General features: G+C 55.6%; 1 protein-coding gene across 5 annotated transcripts in view; it reads right to left on the bottom strand.

Moving 5' to 3' along the window:
- The window catches only part of COL13A1 (collagen type XIII alpha 1 chain), a 140,115-nt gene extending 122,912 nt beyond the window's left edge, over positions 1–17,203 (bottom strand). For all 5 annotated transcript variants that reach the window (XM_036336953.1, XM_036336952.1, XM_036336955.1 and 2 more), the window contains exon 1: positions 16,376–17,203. In XM_036336953.1, coding sequence (XP_036192846.1) covers positions 16,376–16,669 — 294 coding nt within the window. In that variant the 5' untranslated portion in view covers positions 16,670–17,203. The remainder of the gene's footprint in view (positions 1–16,375) is intronic.
- Between the last annotated feature and the right edge of the window lie 6,606 nt (positions 17,204–23,809).

Raw genomic sequence — 23,809 nt, 5'->3', positions numbered from 1 at the left:
GGCATTTTGGTGCAAAGTCCACTCCACCCTGCTGGAGAAAGGTGCACACAAATGCCCCCGGGAGAGGGAGCACAGTGACAGGCAAGGTGAGGACGCTGAGGGAGGGAGGGGCAGAGGGGCAGAGAGACAGGAAGAGGAGGAAGGGAGGAAGTCTCAAAGGGGAGCCCCTCACTCAGAAAAGGGAGACTGGTGCACAAACGTTGTGGATGGATGTTGAGGCTTGGCCACAGGTGGGCACAGAATGGCCGCTGGGCAAACACGTGCCCTCCCAGGACAAAGTCTGGTGAAAGGCCCCATGATGCCCAGCTCTGAGCCCCGCTCACCAATGCCACGCTCCATCGAGGACCGCACCTATCGACTTCCCACCAATGACCTTGGGCTCTTAAGAGACTTATTGGTGGCTGCTCCTGGTGCACAGCAGGTGTGTGACAGAAATCTGCTAAGTGACAAGGCCATTCAGTGACTGACAAGCCAAAGCCAGCTGAGTGTGCAGCATTCTGGCTGCAGGTTGCAACCATCGGGGTTGTCACTCATTCAACAGCAACAAGAGGCCAAGCGCGGGCTGGGCCCTGGAGATGGAGACGGACAGAAGGCTGGAGGCTGAGGTTCCTCTCTGGAGGCTGTCACAGTCATCATGTCACCGAGAGACACGGTGGTCTGCGATGTGTCATGGCAGGATGGAGACAAGGGGAGGAATGCACAGGGCACAGGATGGACCTGGTGGGGAGAGGGTAGGACCAGGCTCTGCCATGGCCGCCAAAATGCCCCCATGGGGACAGGACAGGGGCAAAAGCAGGCTTGTGGGAAGATGACAAGCTGAGCTGGAGGGCTGCCCCGGTGGAGGAGTCCAGGTGGGCAGGGCCGTGTGGTTCTGGAGATCTGGAGAGAGGCCTGGGGTAGAAAGGCGGATCGGGAGCCAGGGACACCATCAAGAGGGAAGGAGACAGCCCAACCGGGGTGGCGGAGTGGTTAAGCGTCAGCCTATGAACCAGGAGGTTACGATTCCATTCCCGGTCAGGGCACATGCCCGGGTTGTGGGCTCAATCCCCAGTGTGGGGTGTGCAGGAGGCAGCCAGTCAGCGATTCTCTCTCATCATGGATGTTTCTCTTTCTCCCTCTTCCTTCCTCTCTGAAATCAATAAAAATATCTAAGAAAAAAGAGGGGAAGGAGACATCTGACAGAGATGGGAAACTGGCTGCATTCAGGGTGCAGGTGGGTTTTCTTGGCCCGCACAGTGTTTATTTTTGAAAAGTATTAAATCCCGACATTGCCACACCCCTTCCAGAGCCTGGCCTTCCATTCCGCCCACTGACTGTCTCTGCAGCTCCCTCCTTCCAACGCCTCAACCCCGGGCTCCCTCCAGCCTGTGGGCACCTTCACCCACCACATTTCACGGCCCTCCTTGCTCAGTGTCAGTGCTTACAGTCACTCTCCTGGCTACAGCCCGGGCTGCCAGCATACCCTTCCCTTCAGCACATTCTCCTGGCTAAGCCACAGACCTAGTGGATTGAATGTCCACGGACCCCACGCTGGTGCCCACGCAGAAGAAGGAAGCCAGAGGAGTGTACGGCCTGGGTGACTGGCTTCACTTTAATCGTGATCATCATCTCAGCGCAAAGCCCAGCGAGCGCGTTGTGCTGCCCTAGTTCCCTCATCTTCCTGTCCTAGTAGTTCTCACACCTTCTCTCCCCAAGCCCAACACGCAGTCACCTGGTGGCCTGAGAAAACAGAAGCTGCCAGAAGAGGCCTTCCAGAGGTCCCACCACCACGCACACCCGCCCCCCTGTGGGCACACTCCCCTTCTCTCCTCTTTTTAAAAAAAAATATATATTTTATTGATTTTTTACAGAGAGGAAGGGAGAGAGATAGTTAGGAACATTGATGAGAGAGCAACATCATCAGCTGCCTCCTGCACACCCCCTACTGGGGATGTGCCCGCAACGAAGGTACATGCCCTTGACCAGAATTGAACTTGGGACCCTTCAGTCTGCAGGCTGACGCTCTATCCCAGGGGTCCTCAAACTTTTTAAACAGGGGGCCAGTTCACTGTCCCTCAGGCCGTTGGAGGGCCGGACTATAGTTTAAAAAAAAACTACGAACAAATTCCTATGCACACTGCACATATCTTATTTTGAAGTAAAAAAAAACAAAACGGGAACAAATACAATATTTGTATTTGCATGTGGCCCACGGGCCGTAGTTTGAGGACCCCTGCTCTATCCACCGAGCCAAACCGGCTAGGGCCCCTTCTCTCCTCTCGCCTGTCCGTCTGTGCCCCCAGATCAGGCCAGCCCCCTACCTGCTCAGCAGGTCCTCCCGCTCCGCCTGCTCCAGGGCATCTCAGCAGCAGGTCTCCCTCGGCACATCTGTTGCCGCCCTGGGCCTGGATCCCTTACACCATTCATCAGCAAACATTGTCTGCCGAGGGCCAGCTAGTCACTCTGTCAGGCCCTGTGAGCCATACAGTCTCCGTCACAACCACTCAACTCTGTGTTGGCGTAAAGCGGCTATAGGCAGCTCGAAAGCAACACAAGCAGGGCTGTGCTCCCATTAACATGTATTTACGAAAACAGGCTTTGAGTGGGATTAAGCCGTCCTTCGTAAAGGACTGCTGATGTGCATCACTGTGCAAGCACGCTGTTGATCCTCCCATCATAAAAAAAAAATACAAGAAAAGATAAGGAAAGTCCTCTCTTGGTCAAGCTTCTTTTTTTTTTCTAGAAAAACTCCCTGATGGACAGTGTAGCCTCCTGCTCCCTCCTGGACAGCTCCTGTCAGCTCTTACCTTCCCTGCCCCCAAGAGGCCCTCCTGTGGCCACCGGTGCCCTCTCGTAGCTAAGCCCAGTGGGCAGCCCCCACCTCATCTCAGCACCTGCTCACTATCCTTCTCCTTGACCACTTTCTTCACTGGGCTCCCAGGACACCACTCGGCTCCCTCAGTGTCCTCCCTGGCTCCTGCTTACCTACTTGACTCGCGATGTTGGAGAGCCGCAGGGCCCAGTCTCACCTCTTTCCCTCCGCCCTGGCTCCTTGGGGCTGTCGCTGGTCTTATGGCCTCGACACCTATGTATGTGGCCATGCTCTCCCTGCTCCTTGCCCCTCTAACCCAGACCTTCCTCCAGATGCACTTATCCAGCTGCCCACTTGACATCGCCACGGGCAGGCACCCCCAAATTAGGCAGCAAATCTGAGCTTCTCATGTTCTACCCCTTCTTCCCAGCCTGCCCCTCTCTCCTCACAGGTAATGGCACCGGCAGCCTGCCCACTGTTCAAGACCTTGACATCATCAGTGATGCCTCCTTCTCTCTCACTCCACACCCATCAGTCAGCAACTCCTGTTCTCTACCTTCCAGACAAGGCCAGGATCTGACCCCGTCTCACCACTCCCACTCGCTCTGGTCCAAGCTTCATCAACGTTGGTGTGATGGCTGCCACAGCCTCCTGATGAATCCCCTGCCTCTGCCCTTGCCCCACAGACCACTCAGCATGGCAGCCAGGGTGACTCACAGGCCCCCTTGAAGTGCCTGCACATGCCAGGCTTCCTCCTACCTCAGGGCCTTTGCACGTGCTGTCCTCTCTGCCTGGGGTGTTCTCTTTATAGCTAACCACCTGGCTCACTCTCTATATAAGGCCTTCCTCATCCCTAGTGCCCTCCTGCAATATACGTACTATCCCTCCTCCCTGCTTTGTTTCTCCTCAGGATTTTCCTGTTGATGGTGCCTAATTTTCTTGCTTAATGTCTCCCCCCACAACTAGAAAGTAAGTACCACAAGGACATGGGTGTTTTGGTCTGTTTTAAATCACTGCCACATCCTCAAGTGCTAGCACATGGCCTGGCATATGGTAAATGCTCAATAAATATCGGTTGCTTACAAAACAGAAGAATTGCATAAAGGTCCAGATTTCTGATCCCTCGTACAATAGGAGGACCTGGCAACACTGGGCCACAGTAACCGTCGGGTGGTGCTGAGTGATGGCGGCCCCTTTGGGGGGGGGCGTGTGCTCTTCAGGTCACCACAGTACCCTTGCCCTGGCCAACGTCTCCTACTTGGGCACCTGAGTTGAGACCCCTAGAGAGAACTCTCCAGGCTGAGGCTCAGGGGCAGGTGGAAAACTTTCTGAGGCCCTGGGCTGGACCCCAGCCGTTCTGCACAGAGAAGCCTTCCTGTTTTGCCCCCACGGGCAGCCAGGGCCTCCTGGAATGCCCCGTGTGGCCACAGCTGAAACATCACCCGCCTGGTCATTGCAGCTATTAAAATGCCTGTATCAGTATCAAAGGGAAAATGCCAAGCGGCTACTCACTCCCCCCAAAGAATGCAGCTCCAGCCTGGCCTTGGGTTTAGGGCCACTCCCTCCCCATGCTCAGCTTTGGGCTCTTAAAGGGCTCAGGTTCAACCTTGGCCTCTGTAACATAGGGCGGGTCCAGGTGTGGGGGTTGGGACCCCAAAGGCAGGGGCCAGGTGAGCTCTGCACTCCATAACCATGACCTTGAGCCTGGCACTTCCTCCATGAGGGATCTGCAAAATGGGGATGTGAGATTATTAAATGGGCTAATATTAATAACTAGAAGCCCGATGCACAAAATTCGTGCAAGAGCAGGCCTTCGCAGCCACCGAGGCTGCCTGGATCCCTCCCTCACAGCCGCGGCTGTTTCCTCAATCCTGCGGCTGCAGTCCCGGCTTCATGGGAATGTCGTCCAGAAGGACATCAGGTCTAATTAGCATATTACACTTTTATTATTATAGATAATAGCTACACATACTGAGCAGTGTATACCAGGCACTGTGCTAAGTGCTTTAGGTGGAAATGTTGTTTAATATTTAATTTTTGATATTACTAGTGTATGACCCCTGTTAGAACCCATGGGCCCCTGGAGGCTGCGATGGGTCTCTGTTTAGGGTTAACAAAAACCTCTGATGGGTGCCCATGTCATGCGGGGCTGGCAGGGGGGGCATGGCTGAGCTACATCCGGGAGTGCCAGGGCCTCAGATCCAGCCCCAGCTCTCCCACTAACTGTGTATGAAGCGAGAGAGATCACCTCTCTGGGCCTCAGTTTCCTCATCTGTAAACGGGATGATATTAGTCCTCCACGGGCCGGCCCAGGGCAGGTGGAGGGATAAGTGAAATGAGATCAGAAAAGAGAAAGAAGTTCCAGGTGTGAAGAAGGGTGAACACCTGCTAGGCCAGGGGTTGTTCTTACTGGCCAGGTGAAGGCCACTGCTCTCTGAACCTGGTGCCAGGCCTGCCTCCACCCCGCCCAGGTGCCCCATGAGGCTGGTATGGCCTCAGGCACCACTGCGAGCATGTGGACATACGGTAGTTTCCTGCCCTGCCCTCCTCTCTGCCTGCAAAAGGGAAGGTGGGTGAGGGTCCTGCCTGCAGGCCTGCCTTTGAACCTGAGGACTATGAATGGAGGACTTGCCCAGTGAAATGACCGCACTGGGCAAAGCTCTGGCCAAGTGTTTGGTGACAGTGCCTGGCATGGAGTGGGCGCTTGATCCATCTGCTGGAGCCCTTTCCAACACCCTGTGCCAGAGCTGTTCCTGGGCCAGCCTGAGCCGGCCTTGGAGGGCAGAGCCTGGTCTGGTGTCCCTGATCCACACTCGAACCAAATTACTTACTTTGAGGTCTGCCCTCTAGGGCCAGGAGGACATGAGCTTTGGGCTGGGCTTCAGCAGGATTCGGATAGAAGGAGACAGGGGTGGGAGCGCAGTCCGGTGAGGACCGAAGGCTCAGAGGCAGGACCAGGGCTGCGCAGTGCTGGCTCTGTGGGCCTCATCCCAGGGACCACAGGAGACGCGGCCCACAGACTGGGTTTGTTAGGGCAGCAGGCTGCATGCCCTGGGGTGCAGGCAGCTCAGCAGGGTGAAATCAAAGCGGAGGAAATCTAGACACTCAGCCCACACCCACCAGAACTGGACTGGCCTGGTCTGCTTTGGGGGGAGGGGGCCGTGTGCTGGGGCCCCGGAGGGCGTGTCATGGGGTGGGTGCCTTAGAAACCGTCTTCTCCCTCCCGCCACTGCTCTCTTTGTACAATGGACTTGGCGCCTGATCACAGGCTCCCAGGGCCAAAAAACAGGGGCCCGAGGGTCCTCCGGATGCCATTGCCTCTGCCTCCTGCTTCACCAGAACCACAGACAGATGTGGCCCCGGGCTCTGCAGATCAGAAAGTCGGGGAAGGGAGGTGCTGCCCCTGCCTGAGGTTTCTAGCCTTCACAGGAGGGAGTCCTTCCTTCCAGCTAACCTACAGCCCTGCCACTGCCTCGGGGGAGTCAGGACCTGGACTTAGACCTCTGTGGATGTGGCTAGGAGCCGGGTGAGCCTGGGGCCCAGGACTTCAAGAGTTTCAGGGAGTCCAGGGTCATCGCAGGGCCACGTGCAGGATGAAGCGGGGGTCCCCTACAACAGTGTGGGGTGGGACTCGGGGTGAGAGTGCTGGATGAAAGGCAAGTGCCTCTTCTTTCCTTCCCTCCCTCCCGCAGATGGGCACTGAGCATCTGTCTGTGCCAGAGCCATGCCAAGTGCTGGCAGCACACAGACTGGGCTGGTTCAGGCAGCCTGAGCAGAGCAGACATTCAGGCTGCCCGCAAGGCGCTTACTCTCCAGGGAGGGCGCATACGTCTACAAACCAAGCACATCGACAGGGGGCCACCGCTGTCGTCAGAGTTACGGCTGGCTGAGGTCCTGAGAGCCTGTCCGGTGGCATGGACTAGGCTGGCCCATCTGGGGACCCGACAGCTGGGCTGAGGTAAAGGACGCGCATCAACGAACCCGGCAAGGGGCCCAGGTACAGGGGAATGGCTAAGACCAGACACGGCAATGTGCTTCTATGAACCAGGCAGGGGTCTGGCATATGTTCATTCATCTAGCACTCAACCACCCAGGCATGAAGGAGGAAACTGGGACAGGCAGAGGTGAATGAATGTGCATGACGCACACAGCCAAGAAGGGCAGAGGCAGGATTGGAACCAAGAAGCTGAGCTCAGAGCCCAAGTCCCTCCACTGTGGATGCCTGTGACCCAGGGTGGCTGGAGCGGGGAGGCTTGGCTCTTTTCAGGGGATTGAAATATTACAATAATCACAATCCTGTTCCTGGAATGCCAGGCACTGCTCAAAACACTTGTTTTTACTTGTTTTATCCTAAAAACAACACCCATAAGAAGGAGGTCCTCTCAGCATTGCCCCCATTTTACAGAGGTACCACCCAAAGTTCTGAGAGGTTAACCAACTTGCCCAGTGTCACCCAGCCAGTGATTAGCAGAGCGGGAGTTGAAACCACAATTGGGCTCCGGAGTCTGTGCTCGGAGACTCAGAAAGTGAGGGGAGGGGCATCACGAGGCTGGAGAGGGTGGCAAGGGCCAGGGCTCATGGCCACTGAGAGCAGCAGGAAGTCACTGAAGAGTTGTAAGCAGAGAAGTGTGATGATGAGAGTTTTTAAAAGATCGCCCTGGCTGCCGTGTGGGTGGTGAAAGGGGCTGGGCAGAGTGAATGGGTGCAGACGAGTTAGGAGGCTCCTGCCATGGCCCAGGAGTGCCCAGGGCAATTCAGGTGGGGCGGGCAGGAGGGATGAAGAGAAGGGGACAGATCAGGGGGTGCTGAGAAGGTGAGGTCAGGGGGCCTGGAGGGGGTGCAGCTGGAGGCCAGTGCATTCACAGATGAAGGGGTGCTGGGGAGGTCTGGGCGTCTTGTTCGGCTTAGACAAGGTGAGTTTGAGGTGCTTTCGAGACATCCTGGAGGGCTGGGTGGGGGTGTAAAGATAGGTCTGGCGCGCTGATGAGATGAAGAATACACATGACACTACAGCCAGAGCTGTCCAACCATGAGACAGTCACCTGCACAAGGGAGTGAGCTCCCCATCACTGTCAGGATGTAAGCCTGAAAACCAGACATGTTGTGGGGGATTCCTACTACAGGGCACAGCTCCCTTCCTTCCAGCACCCTGCTCTATGGAGTGGGGAGAGGCTGCAGGTGGCGGGACCACCCTCCAACCTCCCATGTCCCCAGTCTCCCCCTTCACCCAGGAAACCTCAAGTGCCACAAAGGGAAGTGGACTAAGGCTGCTCCTGGCAAAGCCCCAAAGAATGCCCCTCTAACCAGCCCCCTTTCTGCATCCTTGTCCCCCTTCTGTCCTGCCCCACTGGCCACCTTGTCAGAGCATGTCAGATGCAGAAAACATCCAGGGATGGCCTCTACAGAGTAACAGGCGACTGCAGGTGCAAAGCCCCCTGGGCGGCAGGATCCCAGCCTGGGGCAGCGAGGCCTCCCTATGGCATCTTACAGAACAGGTAGGAGTGAGCTTCCTGGCGGGAGGGAGGAGTGGACCGGGAGAGCCTGCCACAGTGGGAAACGCCCGGCCGAGCGAAGGAAAGGCCAAGACAGGACCATGGGCATCGAGGAGACCAGTGAGGCTGGGGCAGGGGGGTGAGCAGAGGGGGGAGGCGAGGAGAGGAAAGCACGCAGAAGAGGCGGCAGAGCCCGGCCCATGTGGACTAGAGCCAGGGCAGGCTTTCTGGGAAACCCACAGTAGCCTCCCGGGAGGGAGACAGGGCCCCAGTGTCCCCCTGAAGGCCGTGTCCAGCCTCCCAGGCAGGCAGTTCCGCCCCTTGGTGCTGGGCTTGCCCTTGCCCTTGCCCTTTGAAGGTCGGAGGAACCCCTGCTGCTGGCGGCCCCATCCGCCCTTTGGTCACCGAGAGTTTTCTTCAGGGAGGCCCCCACCCGGGCATGTGGCATGCAGCTGGGGTCTCGCCGGCCGCCCAGAAGACACCCAGGAGAGCCAGGAACCAGCCTCCCAGCCACTCCCAGTCCCGCCTCAGTTTCCCTTGGAGGAGCCTGCTGGCTTCCTTTACTCACGGAGGACTCAGCAAGCGGCTCTGGGAGGGCAGAGTCCAACCAGAAGGTGTGGGAGAATTCCCGAGGCTCCTCCTAAAACTTCCTGTCTTCTGGATGGCAAACTCTCAGTGCATTTTGTTTTATTTTTAAACCAAAACAACAAACTGAAAAATCAAAACCAACATCCTCCACCCCACAAAACCCCCCACAAAACCTACTGCTTACCCTTCTTTAAACCTCCCAGACTGAGACTGCACAGTGCACAGTGGGACTGACATCTCACTGTGATCCTCATCACTGTCACCATCAGCCCCGCAAGCACGCTTGGCACCAGGCGAGGGCTCTGGTTAAATGGCACAGGATGTTCCGGCCTGGGGCTCACAGAAGTGCTCGCTCTCTCTCTCTCTCTCTCTCTCTCTCTCTCTCTCTCTCCATAAGGGGCAGCCAGACATGGAGCTTGTTAGACACCCTAAGCCCACACCCTCCCTACAGGGATTCATATCAAGGTTTTGGGAAGTGGGTCAGCCAGCCTGTCACCGGCTCCGAACAGGCCTTTGAGGGTGTGCAAACATGACGAGAAGGAGGAAAGAATAACTTTAAAAAGTGTAGTTACTATGGAAGTGTTAGCCTTATCTTGTTTCAAAAGGGGCATTTAGTCAGCTGCGTAGACAGACAGACAGATGTGTTTATACCAGTACAGTAAGGCTACAGGGAGGAAGAGGGAAAAAGAAAGGCCAGGGCAGGGGGAGAGAACAGAACCGGGAGCGGGGCTTTACAAACACTGCTGTCGTGTGGTGGATCCAGGTCTGGTGCTGAGCTTCCCAAAGGACAGCCCAGTGTCTGAGAGACAAGCAACGCGCCCTTTCTGGGAAGCTGAGCATCCTGGAAACCAGGCTGATACCACACATGGCACCCCCAGTGTCATTCCTACACAAAGATGGCATCGTGGGCCCAATGCCAAGTCAGTGCAGTAAATGCCTCCGCTGTGGGAACCAAAGTGAGCTGAACCAGTCCCCAGCCCCTGGCCTCCGTGACGGGCCTTAGCTGTATGGCACCTTATACTAGTGGCTCAGAATGCCAGCTCTGGGGTCAGACTGTCTGGGTTCAAGGCGTGGCTCTGCTATTTACTAGCTGTGTGACCTTGAGGAAGTTACTTAACTTCTCTGGGCCTCCACTTTCTCTTCTGCAAGAAGGGAAAAATAGAACCACTTCATAGGCTTGTCGTGAGAATGAAATGGATTAATAGATGTAAAGCTCCTTAAACAGTGCTCAGTAAATATTAGCTGTTAATGAAAGTTGTGGACACGGCACAGCCCCCTTGTATCTCCTCTGATGATGAGGGAGGTGGTAAGTTGCTATTAATTGAATGATTCCATTTAACCCTACAGCAACCCTGGGAGGAGAATGTCGTCATCCGTTTTTACGGATCAAGACACTGAGGCTCAGGTCACACAACTAGTTCGTGGTAGCGGTCCACGTGACATCAAATGCCATGGTTTTGCTCACTTCAATGTTCTGCTCTGACCAAACATGCCAGGCAGCCTGGGCAGGTGAGACGAAGCTACTGACCCTCAAAAGTAGGAGATGGGGAAGGGGGTGCTCCCAGCTGCTCTGTCCGGTGGGAACACATCATACCGAGCCATCCCCACTCTCCCAGCCAGGACCAGGGGGAGTTAATCATTTCACCCTCTGCCGGCGGCTGCGAAACACCCACCTCCAGGGCACCATCCCCCCAGCAAACGCTGAGCATATGGCTGGGTCTGGGGGTGTGGGTGTGGGGAGCAGCTGAGTGAGGTGGCTTCACTCGCCTCCAGCAGGGCAACCTGAAACCATCAACTAATTGGTGAGGGCTGCCTCTTATGTGCCAAGTCCCTGCCTAGACTCAGGGACCCTGAAACTAGTGAGCCCTGTCCCTGCCCCTGGGTGGTGTGTGAGCAAATGGAGAAGCAAGACATGTAAAGGCAATAGAGAGGAGGGCACACTGTGTGTGAGGCTGAGCCACGGATGGCAGATGGATGTTATCTTGCCCTTGACCCTAACAGAGCGGGGGTGGCAGCCTGGTGCACGGTGGTGAGAGGGATTCGGAGGCCCATCTCGGTTCCCTGGGAGTCATGGCTGCTGTGGTTCTGGAATGAGAGGCAGCACGTGCCACGTCTTATCTACTTTCTTCTCCGAGCTGGATGTGTGGCGTGCCCAGGAGGTCCTGCAGGGAGAGAGCCCATTTGGGTTGGATGGTTGGGGAAGGTTTTCCAAGTGGCCCTGGGCCAGTCTAGAACACGGGAGAGGCGTCTTTCGGAGAGTGCCAAACTGGGAAACTGCTGAAGACCCATGGCGCTTCCTCTCAGGAGCTGTGACTGTTCCCACCTCCTTCCCGTGAGGGCTGGCGGCGTGATGAGCTCCTCCGTCTGGCTCGGAGCGACCGGCTAGCTTCAAGGCCTCTGCAGAAGCTGCAACACTTTAGGAACTCTCCCTGGCTTTATCGATAGTAAATATTGCTCTGCGTTTAAAAACAACTCAATTAGAGCCATGGAAAAGCTCTTTATCTTGAACGCAGCTCACTGGTTGGTGGTAGCTTCCTGGAACGGTGCTGGGAGGAGTCTGGGGCAGGATGGAAGTGTGGTGGGAAAGCACTACCATGGATTAGCAAGGCCTGCCGAGGGCCAGGGAGTGCGGAGTAGAGCACACATGGGCCATGTCCTTGGCGTCACTCGGCCAGACAGTGAACTGTGGTCTGAAAGGGAGAAGAGACGTATGCAGGACAGGGGGTGTCTCTGAAACCTGGCTTTGCAGCCTTCAAACCTTTGTCCTCACCTGTAGGGCAAGAGTGGTGGGCTGGAGGGGCTCTCTTCCCTCTATTTACACCCACAAGACTAGGCATTTGCTCACCCCAGGGGAGGAGGAGGAGTTTCAGGACTGACACAGTGGAGTCCTCACTGCATGTGAGGGCACCTGGGTTTAAGGTCTGATCATCACTGAGCTGGAGGCAGCTGTGATCGCCACAGATCTTCACAGACCACGCCCCTTACTGTGTCACACACACACTGTCCCTTTAAGAGCCTGCTCCCACTCTCATCCCAGCATCTCAGCCACTGCTTTGATCTCTCCCTAAACCCTCCTCTGGAAAGGACCCAATAAAGGGCCCCTGTACAGACCCTATAAATGTGAGACATTCCTATTACAATGGTTGCTCTTATTGTATTTAGGGATGAGAGAGTCTGCCTGGGGCCCCTTAACATCCACCTTGAAGATGGCTGCTGACACCCCTCTGCTCCCCCTTGGCCTACAAATGGATTTGGCGATTGGATTTTAAATTCCACTCCCTCCTCTTTCACTGCACACCCTCTGTCCAGCCATAGGTGACATCTGATTTCCTCCATTTGGGACATTCCAGCTTCTCGCTGCACAGCAAGCACGTCAAGTAACGGCAGCTGGAGTGCTCATTAAGGGTCCCAGACCAGGAGAGCGGAGCCGATGGGGGAAGAGTTGGGGCCTGAGGCCTGGAAGCCGCACTCCCAGCTCCCCAGGAGCTGGCCCCCCGCCCCGTCCTCCTCTCCCGGAGGCTGGCCCTTCTGCTCACATCTGCCTCTGGCTCCACTTGCTCCAGGCTCCTCTCCTACTGGGTCCCCTCAGCATGGCTGGCAGCTCCCTCCTCCTCCTGCCTCGCAGTGGTCTGTGCCCTGCATGCTGCTTCCCCACTGGGGTGTGTGGTGTGAATGTGCCCCAAGATTCCTGCCTCCAGGCCATGGCGCAGGCTGTATAGGCTGCCCAAGGCCCTTCTCTGTCCTTCAGGGCGTGGCCCAGGCCCACCTGCTCCAGGACGGGTCGCCTGCCGCAGGTCCCTGGGAGCCCCCAGCGAGCATCCCCTGAGCATGGCCTCTGGGGGCAGCACCTTTAAGTGCGTTCTTCCATCTGCCATGGCCTGAGAGTCTCACAGTGTCCCCAGAGGGAGGCAGGGCCTGGGGTTTCTAGAGTAGGGACCCAAGTTCAGGGGTGGCAAAGCCCAGCTGGAATCCTGGCCTAGGCCCCAATATCACGCATTCTACAAGATCACGCTTTACCAGAGCCATGGCCTCCTCTCTTCCCTGCATTTTCTCTTCTCCCAGGGGTTTCGGCCAGTTCCAGTTCCCCTTCTCTGCTCACCCTTTCCTCACCTTTGCCTTTTGCTCCCACCTGGGGGCACGTACCCCGGGAAGGAAAGGTCTGGGGTGCAGGAAGGGCCTCAAGGTGCTCTGGGGACACCGCTGCTGGCCCGGAGTGTCTTGCTCCTGGCACAGGGCGGTCACACAGAACTTCCCGCGTGACGTCCATGTTGCATGTCTGTGCTGTCCAGCCTGGCGGCCACTAGCCACAGGTGTCTACTGAGCACTCATTGGAAATGTGGCTAGTGTGACTGAGGAACTGAATTTCAATGTTACTTAATTTTAATTAATGTAAATATACTGAGTCACATGTGACCAGTGGTTACCATATTAGACAGTGACCCTTAGAGCCCCTTCAGGAGCCTCTGGACTGAGGCCCCACCCAGGACCATCTCCACACAGACTAGGCCACCCCCTATCCCCACCCTCAGGACAGCTCTCCCTCTAGTTCCAGCACCCTTTGCTGCTGACCTCAGGTTCCACCACTGCAGCCACCCTTTCCATTCACCCCTCTCTGACCCCATTGGCACCCCTAATCTGGGTCACAGTCCCCTCGGGCCTGCACTAGCCTCTTGTCTGACCTCTCTGCTCTGCCTTAAGTTCCCATACTGCCTCCCTCTCCAGTGGTTCTCAACCTTCTTAATGCCGCGACCCTTTTATACAGTTCCTCATGTTGTGGTGACCTCCAACCATAAAATTATTTTCGTTGCTACTTCATAACTGTAATGCTGCTACTGTGATGAATCGTAATGTAAATATCTGATGTGCAGGATGTATTTTCATTGTTACAAATTGAACATAATTAAAGCATAGTGATTAATCACAAAAACAATATGTAATTATATAGGTGTTTTCTGATGGTCTTAGGTGACCCCTGTGAAAAGGTCGTTCAACCCCCAAAGGGTCGTGACCCACAGGTTGAGAGCCGCTGCTCTAGACCCTTCCATGGCTCCCCACTGCTCTTACATAGATCTGTCTCTAAGGCCACCTGTCTCTCTCCAGCCAGATCCTGTATCATGCCACCCTCCCAGCTCTCCAGAGTCTTGCGCTTTCTTCAGTTCCTCAAGGCAAACCCTCCTCTGACTTTCAGCCTCCTGTTGCCCCTAAGAACACGGCCCCCACACACATTGCCTTTGCCTGGAAAACTCCTATTTAGCCTTTAAAACTTTGCTTGAAAATCACTTTGCCAGGAAGCCACCACCATCAGGTATGCTGCATGTTAATACATCCCCAGGCCTCCTCTGCTTCCATTATCACAGCACTTTCACACCACGGACTCACTACCCATCTTCTCCTTTGTGTCCTGTTTGCCTGTGCGGTTAGGAAGGCAGACGTGTGTCCACACAGCCTGACCCACAATTGGTTCTCAGGAAACATTTGCTGAATGATTGGGTGAAAATGGACAGAGAAAGTAGCAGGACATCGTGCACTGGAAACAGGGTCAGGAGGCCTAGGGTCTAGTCCTGGATCTCACCATGTGACTCTGAGTGACCTACCGGCCCTCTCTGGGCCTTAGTTTCCCCATCTGTGAAATGGGGTCAGTTTAGGTGCTCTGCAGATGAGAGGCCTAGAAGTCAGTGGGGTAAAGATGAAGCAGCAGTTTCATGAGGAGGAATCAGCATGGAAGATAACACTGTCAGCCCCAAGACCTTAAAAGCATGAGACTTGGCATGGCTAAGTCTTAAACAGAGGAAGCAAGGCTCTGGGAAAGGGCTGGGGCATGTCCTGGCCAACAGGAGGGGCCAGGAAGGGGAAAGCGTGGTGAGAGGAACTAAGCAAAACTCTCATGGTCTGATGCTTGTCCCTCAGCACCCAGCACCCAGAGACACCCTGGAGAGCCCTATCTGCCCTCAGACCCTCTCCCCTGCATAGCCAGTCCCATGTGCACTCAGCCAGCCCACAAAGGCTACCTGCTTGCATTGCTAAGCCTAGAGCTCCCTGCTTGCCCCAGCTGGTCCAGGGGACGGTGGGGCCTGACTGAGCCCTCTGAATTCCCTATCGCCTGTCAGAGCAGGGGAATGAGCTGATAGCAGCAGTCGTGGGTGAGCCAGTAAACTAGCAATGGCAAACTTGCCACCCTCTCTGCTCTGGCCATGCAGCCTCCCTCTCCTTGACCACCCTGGAGAAGGGTGGCAGGTACCAGCCTCTGCCTGGAAGGGGCACCTGAGAGGGGCCTGGCTGAAGGAAACTGGTGCATCATTCATTCCAGAATGGATACAATGTCACTATAGTTAGAGCTGGGCGCTAACGTTTGCCATCCTCACCACAGTTCTGCCCGCTCAGAGGGGTTAGGTTATTTGCCCCAGGCTGCACAGCTTCAAAGCAGGGCCTTCTGGACCGAGGCCCTGCTCCTCACTATTCCACACCACTGCTTACTAAGAGGCCCTCCCAGCTTTCCCCATCAACCTTCCACAGCAGCCTCTTCCAGGACCTCTTCCCAGACGGCTGCACCCTCACCTGTGGGTCCTCCCCATCACCGGGCCCTGGATCTCCTGTGCTGTCCAGATTCCCATAGTCACCAGGCCTCATGCCCTCACTGCCCAGCCTTTTCTCTGATGGCACCAATAAGACTGCATGCTCCTCCTTCCCAGGGAGGGTGGGTTTTGTGTACTCCCAAGATCGCCCTGGCTAAGAGGCTTTCACTTGTGTTCATGAACATTTTGGGAATGGGAGAAAGCTCAGTATCCCTTTCCCAGAGAAACACACAGACACAAAACGTTGGGAGACTATTCCAGAGGGTAGGAAATGAGAAACCCAGCTTAGGAACCAGAGGGTATTCAGAGCCGGGGAGACCCACAGCTGGGCCCCAGTGGTCTGGGCAGCAGGCAGGGACCAGGACACCCCCTGCTGCAGGAACTGCCTCCTGCCATCCTCAGCCCCTTGGATGACTCCCTCCCTCACTCTATCTTAAAAGAAACGTTGGCAAGAAAAGGCAGTACTGATCCTCCAGGGATAGATGGGGAGGGCCATGGGGCCAGCAAGCCTCGGCCTGGGGCCATGGGGCGCAAGTCCCGAAGCGTGGGCGCTGGGAGGCTCTCACCCCACCCTGGTGGGAGAAGTGGAGCTTGGCCGCCTCTGAGCGCCTCTGCGCTCCCTGCCTTCCTCCACCTGCCCAGCGCTCCCAGGGCGCTCCCATCCCGGGATGGGGGGGGGAGGAGGAGCGGGGGGTGCCTGCCTGAGGCGGAATTGAGGGGGCCCGCGTAAGCCCCTCGGGTCCTCAGGGTCCCTGGCAGGGTAGCATCCGTCCCCGCCCCCAACCCCTCCCTCGGATACCTTGTCCGAGCTCCCGGGCGCACTGCGCAGCGCGGATAGCAAGTGCCCGCGGGCACCGGCGGATGGAGAGTTTGGAAGCTGCGCGAGGGGGCGCCGCGGGGAGGGATAAAAGCCAGCAACAAAGAGCACAGACCTCATCCAGCAGTTGGTTGACTCGTCCCAAAATAGCCGTCTCCATTTGCTGCTCCCCGCACTCGGCTTCCAGGCGCAGCACCCGGGCCTGCAGCTCCACCGTCCGAAAGTGGGCGAGCAGGCTCAGCCCCAGCGAGCAGAGCGCCAGCGCCAGCAGCCCGCACGAGCCCGGGCTCGGCAGCCGCGCGCAGCGCTCCGCCGGCGCCACGGCCAGCGCCAGTGTCCCCGGAGCGCCCCGCTCCCCGGGGCCGCGGGCACCCGCCGCTGCCGCTTTGCGGGCGCGCTCCGCTACCATCCCCTCGCGTCTTGGGAACCAATAAATAAATAAATAGAATAAATAAGGGCGAGAGCCGCTGCCCAAAGGCTCGATCCAAGCTGCGGGACGGGGGTGAAGGGCTTGTGTCCTGGAAAAGGCTCCTTTCCTTTGCTCCCGGCAAAGAGGATGGAAAAATTAGCAGCAGGCGGGGGAAAGTCGAGAAAACACAACCAGCGGCGATCGGGGTACGCCCAGGTGAGAAAAAGTTACTTCGAAGGGTGTTCCAAGTCCAGGAAAGTGAGAGGAACCGGTCGGCACTCCTCCTCTCCGCCCGCCTTTCCCTTCAAGTATCCGCAGAGCCCTCGAGTGGCTTCTGCACGGTCCCTGCTCTTGGTGCCTCGCGTCTCCCGGCGGCGAGCCAGTTTCAGTCCCGGAGCGAAGGGGCGCGCGCAGAGGGCCCCATGGGCAGAGGTGGGTCGCGGCCGCTGCGAGGAGCGCTGGGGCCGATTCCGGCGCCTCTGTAACTTGACACACTGGCTGCGGCTGCACAGATCGGATGAGCAATCCGTGCTACTTCCCAAACTAATCTCTCCCGCCCCCTCCCTCCTCCTCTCCTCTCCTCCTCCACCTCCTGCGGGGCCGGCGGGCTTGGATTTGTTTATTTATTCAAACTCGCCCGGGTGGGGGGCGTGGTGCGGAGGGGCCGCTGCCCCTAGCCACCGGCCCCGAGCGGCCTCTCCCCCGGCCTCGGTCTTCTTTGAAGTGACACGGGGTTATTTATAAGCAGGAAGGGGGTGCGGAGTGGCATTAGGGCTCCACTTCTCTCCCTTTCTCCGGATTCACACCGAGGGCCCTCCTCGCCCTCCGCCTAAATCCTGGGGGCAGGCATCACTCTACTTCGCTTTCTGACGAGTTGGTAGAGCCCGCCTCTGGGGTCCTCCAGGGAGCCCGGCCGAGCTATTGTCAGGCATCTGGATGGATCTCCATGTCCCAGCAGGACGATCGGAATCCCTTCGGCTGCCACTGCGCCTACCCGCCCCCCCACCCCGCCCCTGTCTCATCCCTTCCCTGACTCCCCGGGGTGGCTCCACCTTGGGCCCTGTGCCTCCTGAGTCCTGCCTGCAGCTTCCCCAGGGCCTTTGGTGGGGCTCATTCTGCCACCCGCACCTTTCCTCGGGGTGACAAGTTAGCCCTCCAGGGGGCAGCAGAAATGGTGCCCTTTTCTCTCTTTAGGACCCACAGTAACAGGGCAGAGGAAAATGAAAACTGAGCAGCAGGGTTCACCCCGGGGAGTCTGAAAAGCAGGTCCTGCTCCCTGCCAGTCTTGATCCCTCCCTTATTTCCTGCCATGGATCTGAGACCCATTCCATCCCTCTGCTGTCAGGCCAGCAGCCCCCCCCCCCCCCCCCCCACACACACACTAGCTCAGCCATCAAAGGTGAGCAATTCTCCCCCGGTTCTCCATCCTGGGGGTCCTTCCCATCCCCACCCCTCCTGCCGAATTTCCTATACCCGGAGGGAAAAGCTGCCTGAAGGGTGTTGCATGGCTTCCTCCCTGCTCTTGTCACCTCGCCCACTTGAAGGAACATTTGTATCCCAAGAGACTTTATCTCCCTGGGTCTCTTGTCACTCCTGCAAACGAGGTGGTGGGAATGAGTGTATGCAGACAGCCTGCTTCCCAGGACCAGGGGCAGGAGGTAAAAGGCTGGCTCCTCCGCTGTGAAATGGGGGCGGGGGGCGGGGGGGGGGGCAGGAATGGTGGGTTCCATTTTATAATAACAGGGTGTGCCGCCTTCACATTTTATGTATTGCCCTGATCAAGCTTAATATGTAATACATACAGCATCATGGCACACCTAATAGTGTGGCACGTTTGAAAGAGTAATATAGTCCTTATAAACAATGTGTCATAGCATTGCCTGCTGGGCCAGTCAGCGCTATGGTGGACTACAGGGGTAGACAGTGATGCTGCGACCCACCGGCTGGCAGCCAGGAGCTCTGGGTCAGGCCTGCCTCTGTGGGGCATTGGCTGTTTCCCTGCTCTGTGATGGTGTTGGAGACCACCAGGGGGCGCCAGAGAATGTCTGCACTGAGAGGTGCAGTGCCTGGGGATTCAAAGGTAGGGGGAATGGAAGAACGGAACTGGGGGGTTAGTTTCATCCTTCCAAGCTGCTCTGTTCCCTTTCAGGATTTTAGAAGCCCGGGGGAATGCTAAGGCAGTGAAACCTGAAAGGACTTGGGGCTGGCGCATCCTCTGTGGTTGGGAGCTGAAGGAACAGGGTACCAGGCTAACCGGACTCCAGCATCAGAAACGACACATCCAAACCCCGGGGACTTCCAGGGGGACTCGAGTCAGAGAGACCCGGGTATCAATCACGGTTCTGTCAATGTTGGAGTTACCTAACGTCTGGGGGGGGGGGGGGGCCTGTTTTCTCATTTACAAAACGGGAGAACTTATTGAAGTAATGCATGTAAAGCACTTAACCCAGTGCCTGGCACACCGTAGGCACTCAATAAAGGGCAGCTGCTTCATTCATTAGGAATTCATGGCCGCTGGAGTCAGCTGAGACGCAGCACCTCTGGGCTCCCAGTTGTGCAACAGGAAGAAATGTCAACCCCAAGATGAGTCACAGCCTCTTTTCCCCACAACTGACCGCTGGGGGTAGCAATGGTGGGATTCAGGCCTCAGCCTGAGTAGGGGGGCCCTATCCCCAAATGTCCCCCCTTCTTCATGCACTGAGTGACATTTTGACCCTGGGGGTGCTCCCTCCCGGCTAAGTATTGCCCAGTAACTGGGCTTATCTTGAAACCTCTTTCTGCAGAAGCAGAGCCTGCAACTTGGAGACACGGGACTGAAAAGACCCTCCTTCTCCAGGAGCTCGAAGTCCAGAGGGGAAGATAAGATACGTTCAGACACAACAGGCAGAGAGTGAAAAATCCACAAAACAGAGCAAAGGCCGCAAGAAGGTGCTTTGTGGCTTCCGGGGAGAAGGGCGGAAATCCTGTGACTCAGGACAAGTCCCTAGGAAATCGGGTTTCTTGTCTGCAGCCAGGAGATAGAAGGCTTCCAATGCTAGCCCAAGGAGCTTGACCTCAACCTGTGGTCACGGTTACACTCCCAGATAAAAATGGATATTCCGGGTACCAGAGTGGAAAGCTAAGAAAATGGTCCCTGTGCATTTAAGTTGTTTTGTTCCTCAAGCATTTTCTGGGGTGTTTTGCTTTGTTTTTTGCTTCCACATATTTGCTGGACCCTCTGCCAGGGAGTTCATGCTTCACTCAGCTGTTCTCTGTACCTTAAAACCCTGCCCATTGCTCCAAGCCCAGTTTTATGGAGGGAACCCCACTTCTCTTCCTCTCACTGTGGCTTTGGCAGCCTTGACCTCTCACTTCCCCAAACTCTTACCATCCCAGCCCCTGAGACCCTCTGCCCCATCTACTCCGTCCTCTCTGGCCTGATTTTCAGTCCGCCCTGAAGACTCCTCTTTCTCTCCCCATGTCAGAATGCTGGCCACACCTCCTACCCACAGCTCTTCACCTGGCTGCATGTCAGAATCACCTGTGGAGGCCACAGGAGCGTGGACACCTGTCGTTTTACCTCCCCTTCTCCTCATAACTGTGGCTCAGTTTCCTTTGGGGGACCCTCTAACTCGCAGTCTGTGTGGCCTTAATGGTGTTGACCCCATGCCTGGCCCTGAGGAATGTGAACTAGTGTAACTGTCTCCCCTGGCTACAGTAGTTAGGCTGCAGATGGGCGTGTAGCCCAGGTCAGGCTCATGAGAATCAGGCTGGGGTGACTGGGAAAGGATACCTCTCTTTGCAAAGGGTTTTCTAAAAGAATAGCAACTGCTGCTGGGGCCATCTTGCCACTGGCCTTAAAGATCAGGCTTGAGAATGAGACCAACGCAGGAGGCAAGCCGAGGTGGAGACAGACAGAGTCCTGAGGACACCATTTAAGCTCTTAGATCAAACTGTGCCTGAAGCGCATGCCTGCACTTTTCAGTTACAGGAGTCATTTTTGCTCAAGCCGGTGTGAGTGGGTTTCTTCTCTTGCAAGTAAAAGAACCCACAGTCACAGACAGTCAGTCACCCGTCTTCCTGAGTCAGAATCTCTGTGATGGGAGTGGCCGCCCAGGGAAGCCCAGGTTCCATCCTGCTTTCAGAAGCTTTGGAAGGGAATGTACATCGAAGGTAGAAGGCCACTGCGCTGTGCCCTCCCCCCGGGGAACTTGTCCTCTCTGATGAGGACTCTCCTGTCAGATCCGCAGCCCACAGCCCCATCCCTGGCACTTCCCTCCCGTGTCTCCGCTCCGTTTGGAGCCCCCCCCCCCGCCCCCCAAGTCAGCCTCCCCTCGTTCTGCTCCCTTTCCTTCCCTTGGCCTGTGGCACTGGATCCTCCCGAGGCCCAGGCTGGGCGATGGCCTTCTCCTTGCCCTTAGCTCCTTCCTGTGGTTGGGACCAAGTCCTGTGGATTCTGCCTCCTCCGTTTCACTCAGGTCTGTTCCTCCTTTTGGGTTCCTCTGCTCCCTCCTGCTGCCTGCCTCATGCTTGGCCTTTAAACAGGCCCAGTTCTGCCTGGCCGGCATAGCTCAGTGGTTGAGCGTCGACCTATGAGCCAGGTCACACAATTCGATTCCCGGTCAGGGCACATGCCCAGGCTATGGGCTTGATCCCCAGTGCGGGGCTTGCAGGAGGCAGCCAATCAATGGTTCTCTCTCATCATGGATGTTTCTATCTCGTTCTCCCTCTCCCTTCCTCTCTGAAATCAATAAAAACATATTTAAACAGGCCCAGTTCTCCCACGTAGCCACTACCGGAAACCTAACCCGAGGAAGCCTGGCCCCAGGACCTGCCCGATGTCCCCCAGGCCTGCGGACTCCCTGGCTTTATGGTCACTGACACGCCAGCCCTGGCTCAGCTCTGCTCCTGCGTACAGTGAACAATAAGATAGGAGAAGCCTGGGCTCCTGTTGGCTTCACGGAGTTGAGTTGCCAGGCAAGCCTAGACTTCCATGGGAATGAGCAGTAACCTATCCCATTCGAGCCCCTGCTATCTGGTCTGTCTTGTGCAGCCTAAACCATGTCGTAACTATGAGCTGTGTCTGTCCCCTCCCCTGAGCTATGAGGTCCTAGAGAACAGGGGATGACGGTGCTCATCTCTGTATCCTCAGCACTCAGCCCAAGAAATGGTGGTTTGGGAGAGAACCAAGATGGCGGCATAGGTTAACGCCGGAGTTTGCTGCTTTGAACAACTACTTCAAAAGTGAAACCAAAAAACGGAAGGGACATCACCCAGAACCACAGGAACGCTGGCTGAGTGGAAGTCCTACAACTAGGAGGAAAGAGAAACGCATACGGACACTCAGAGGAGGCACAGTGCTGAAGTCAAATTCTGAGGTGCGGAGTGCGCGGAGCGGGCTGGCGGCGGAGGGCGCGGTTGGCGTTTTCAATCGGGTGGGAGTCGCAGACTCTGAGCTCCAGATACGGGCGAGTCTTTAGGGACCCAGACTCAAACGGGAGAAGCGGGACTGTCTGGCTTCGGTCAGAGCGAGTGCAGCTTTCTCTCTGAGCTTTGCAGCGGGTGCTGGGACTCAGAGAGGCAGAGCCCCTGGGGACAGGACTGAGAGCCGCCATAACTGCTCCCTCCGGCCCACCCTGTTGATCCTGTTCTACCCGCCCCGCCCAAGCCCTGCACACAGGCATTTGCCGGATAGCCTCAGGCAAAGGCTAGATTAGCACCTCCCTAGAGGACAGAAGTTCTCTCACTACTGACACAGCTGATTCTCATAGCCACTTGGCCTAGAGGTCAAACCCTCCCTGGAATTAGCTACAACAATCAAGATTTAACTATAAGACTGCAAACAAAGACCACTAGGAGGTGCACCAAGGAAGCATAACAAAATGCGGAGACAAAGAAACAGGACAAAATTGTCAATGGAAGATATAGAGTTCAGAACCACACTTTTAAGGTCTCTTAAGAACTGTCTAGAAGCCGCCGATAAATGTAGTGAGATCCTCAAGAAATCTAATGAGACCCTCGATCTTATATTGGGGAACCAACTAGAAATTAAGCATACACGGACTGAAATAACGAATATTATACAGACTCCCGACAGCAGACCAGAGGAGCGCAAGAATCAAGTCAATGATTTGAAATGCGAGGAAGCAAAAAACACCCAACTGGAAAAGCAAAATGAAAAAAGAATCCGAAAATGCGAGGATAGTGTAAGGAGCCTCTGGGACAGCTTCAAGTGTACCAACATCAGAATTATAGGGGTGCCAGAAGATGAGAGAGACCAAGATATTGAAAACCTATTTGAAGAAATAATGACAGAAAACTTCCCCCACCTGGTGAAAGAAATGGACTTACAGGTCCAAGAAGCGCGGAGAACCCCAAACAAAAGGAATCCAAAGAGGACCACACCAAGACACATCATCATTAAAATGCCAAGAGCAAAAGATAAAGAGAGAATCTTAAAAACAGCAAGAGAAAGAAACTCAGTTACCTACAAGGGAATACCCATACGACTGTCAGCTGATTTCTCAACAGAAACTTTGCAGGCCAGAAGGGAGTGGCAAGAAATATTCAAAGTGATGAATACCAAGAACCTACAACCAAGATTACTTTATCCAGCAAAGCTATCATTCAGAATTGAAGGTCAGATAAAGAGCTTCACAGATAAGGAAAAGCTAAAGGAGTTCATCACCACCAAACCAGGATTATATGAAATGCTGAAAGGTATCCTTTAAGAAGAGGAAGAGGAAGAAAAAGGTAAAGATACAAATTATGAACAACAAATATGCGTCTATCAACAAGTGAATCTAAGAATCAAGTGAATAAATAATCTGATGAACAGAATGAACTGTTGATTATAATAGAATCAGGGACATAGAAAGGGAATGGACTGACTATTCCTGGGGGGGGAAAGGGGTGTGGGAGATGCGGGAAGAGACTGGACAAAAATCGTGCACCTATGGATGAGGACAGTGGGTGGGGAGTGAGGGCGGAGGGTGGGGCGGGAACTGGGAGGAGGGGAGTTATGGGGAGAAAAAAAGAGGAACAAATGTAATAATCTGAACAATAAAGATTTAATTAAAAAAAAAAAGAATCAAAAAAAAAATAAAAAAAAGTAATGGTGGTTTGAACGAACGAGTGAGTGAATGAATGAGTGATGGGGTG

This window comes from Myotis myotis, unplaced genomic scaffold (assembly GCF_014108235.1).
Source record: "Myotis myotis isolate mMyoMyo1 unplaced genomic scaffold, mMyoMyo1.p scaffold_m19_p_15, whole genome shotgun sequence".
Taxonomy (NCBI): domain Eukaryota; kingdom Metazoa; phylum Chordata; class Mammalia; order Chiroptera; family Vespertilionidae; genus Myotis; species Myotis myotis.
Note: the sequence above shows the minus strand (reverse complement) of the source record. Positions and strands in the feature narration are given on the sequence as shown.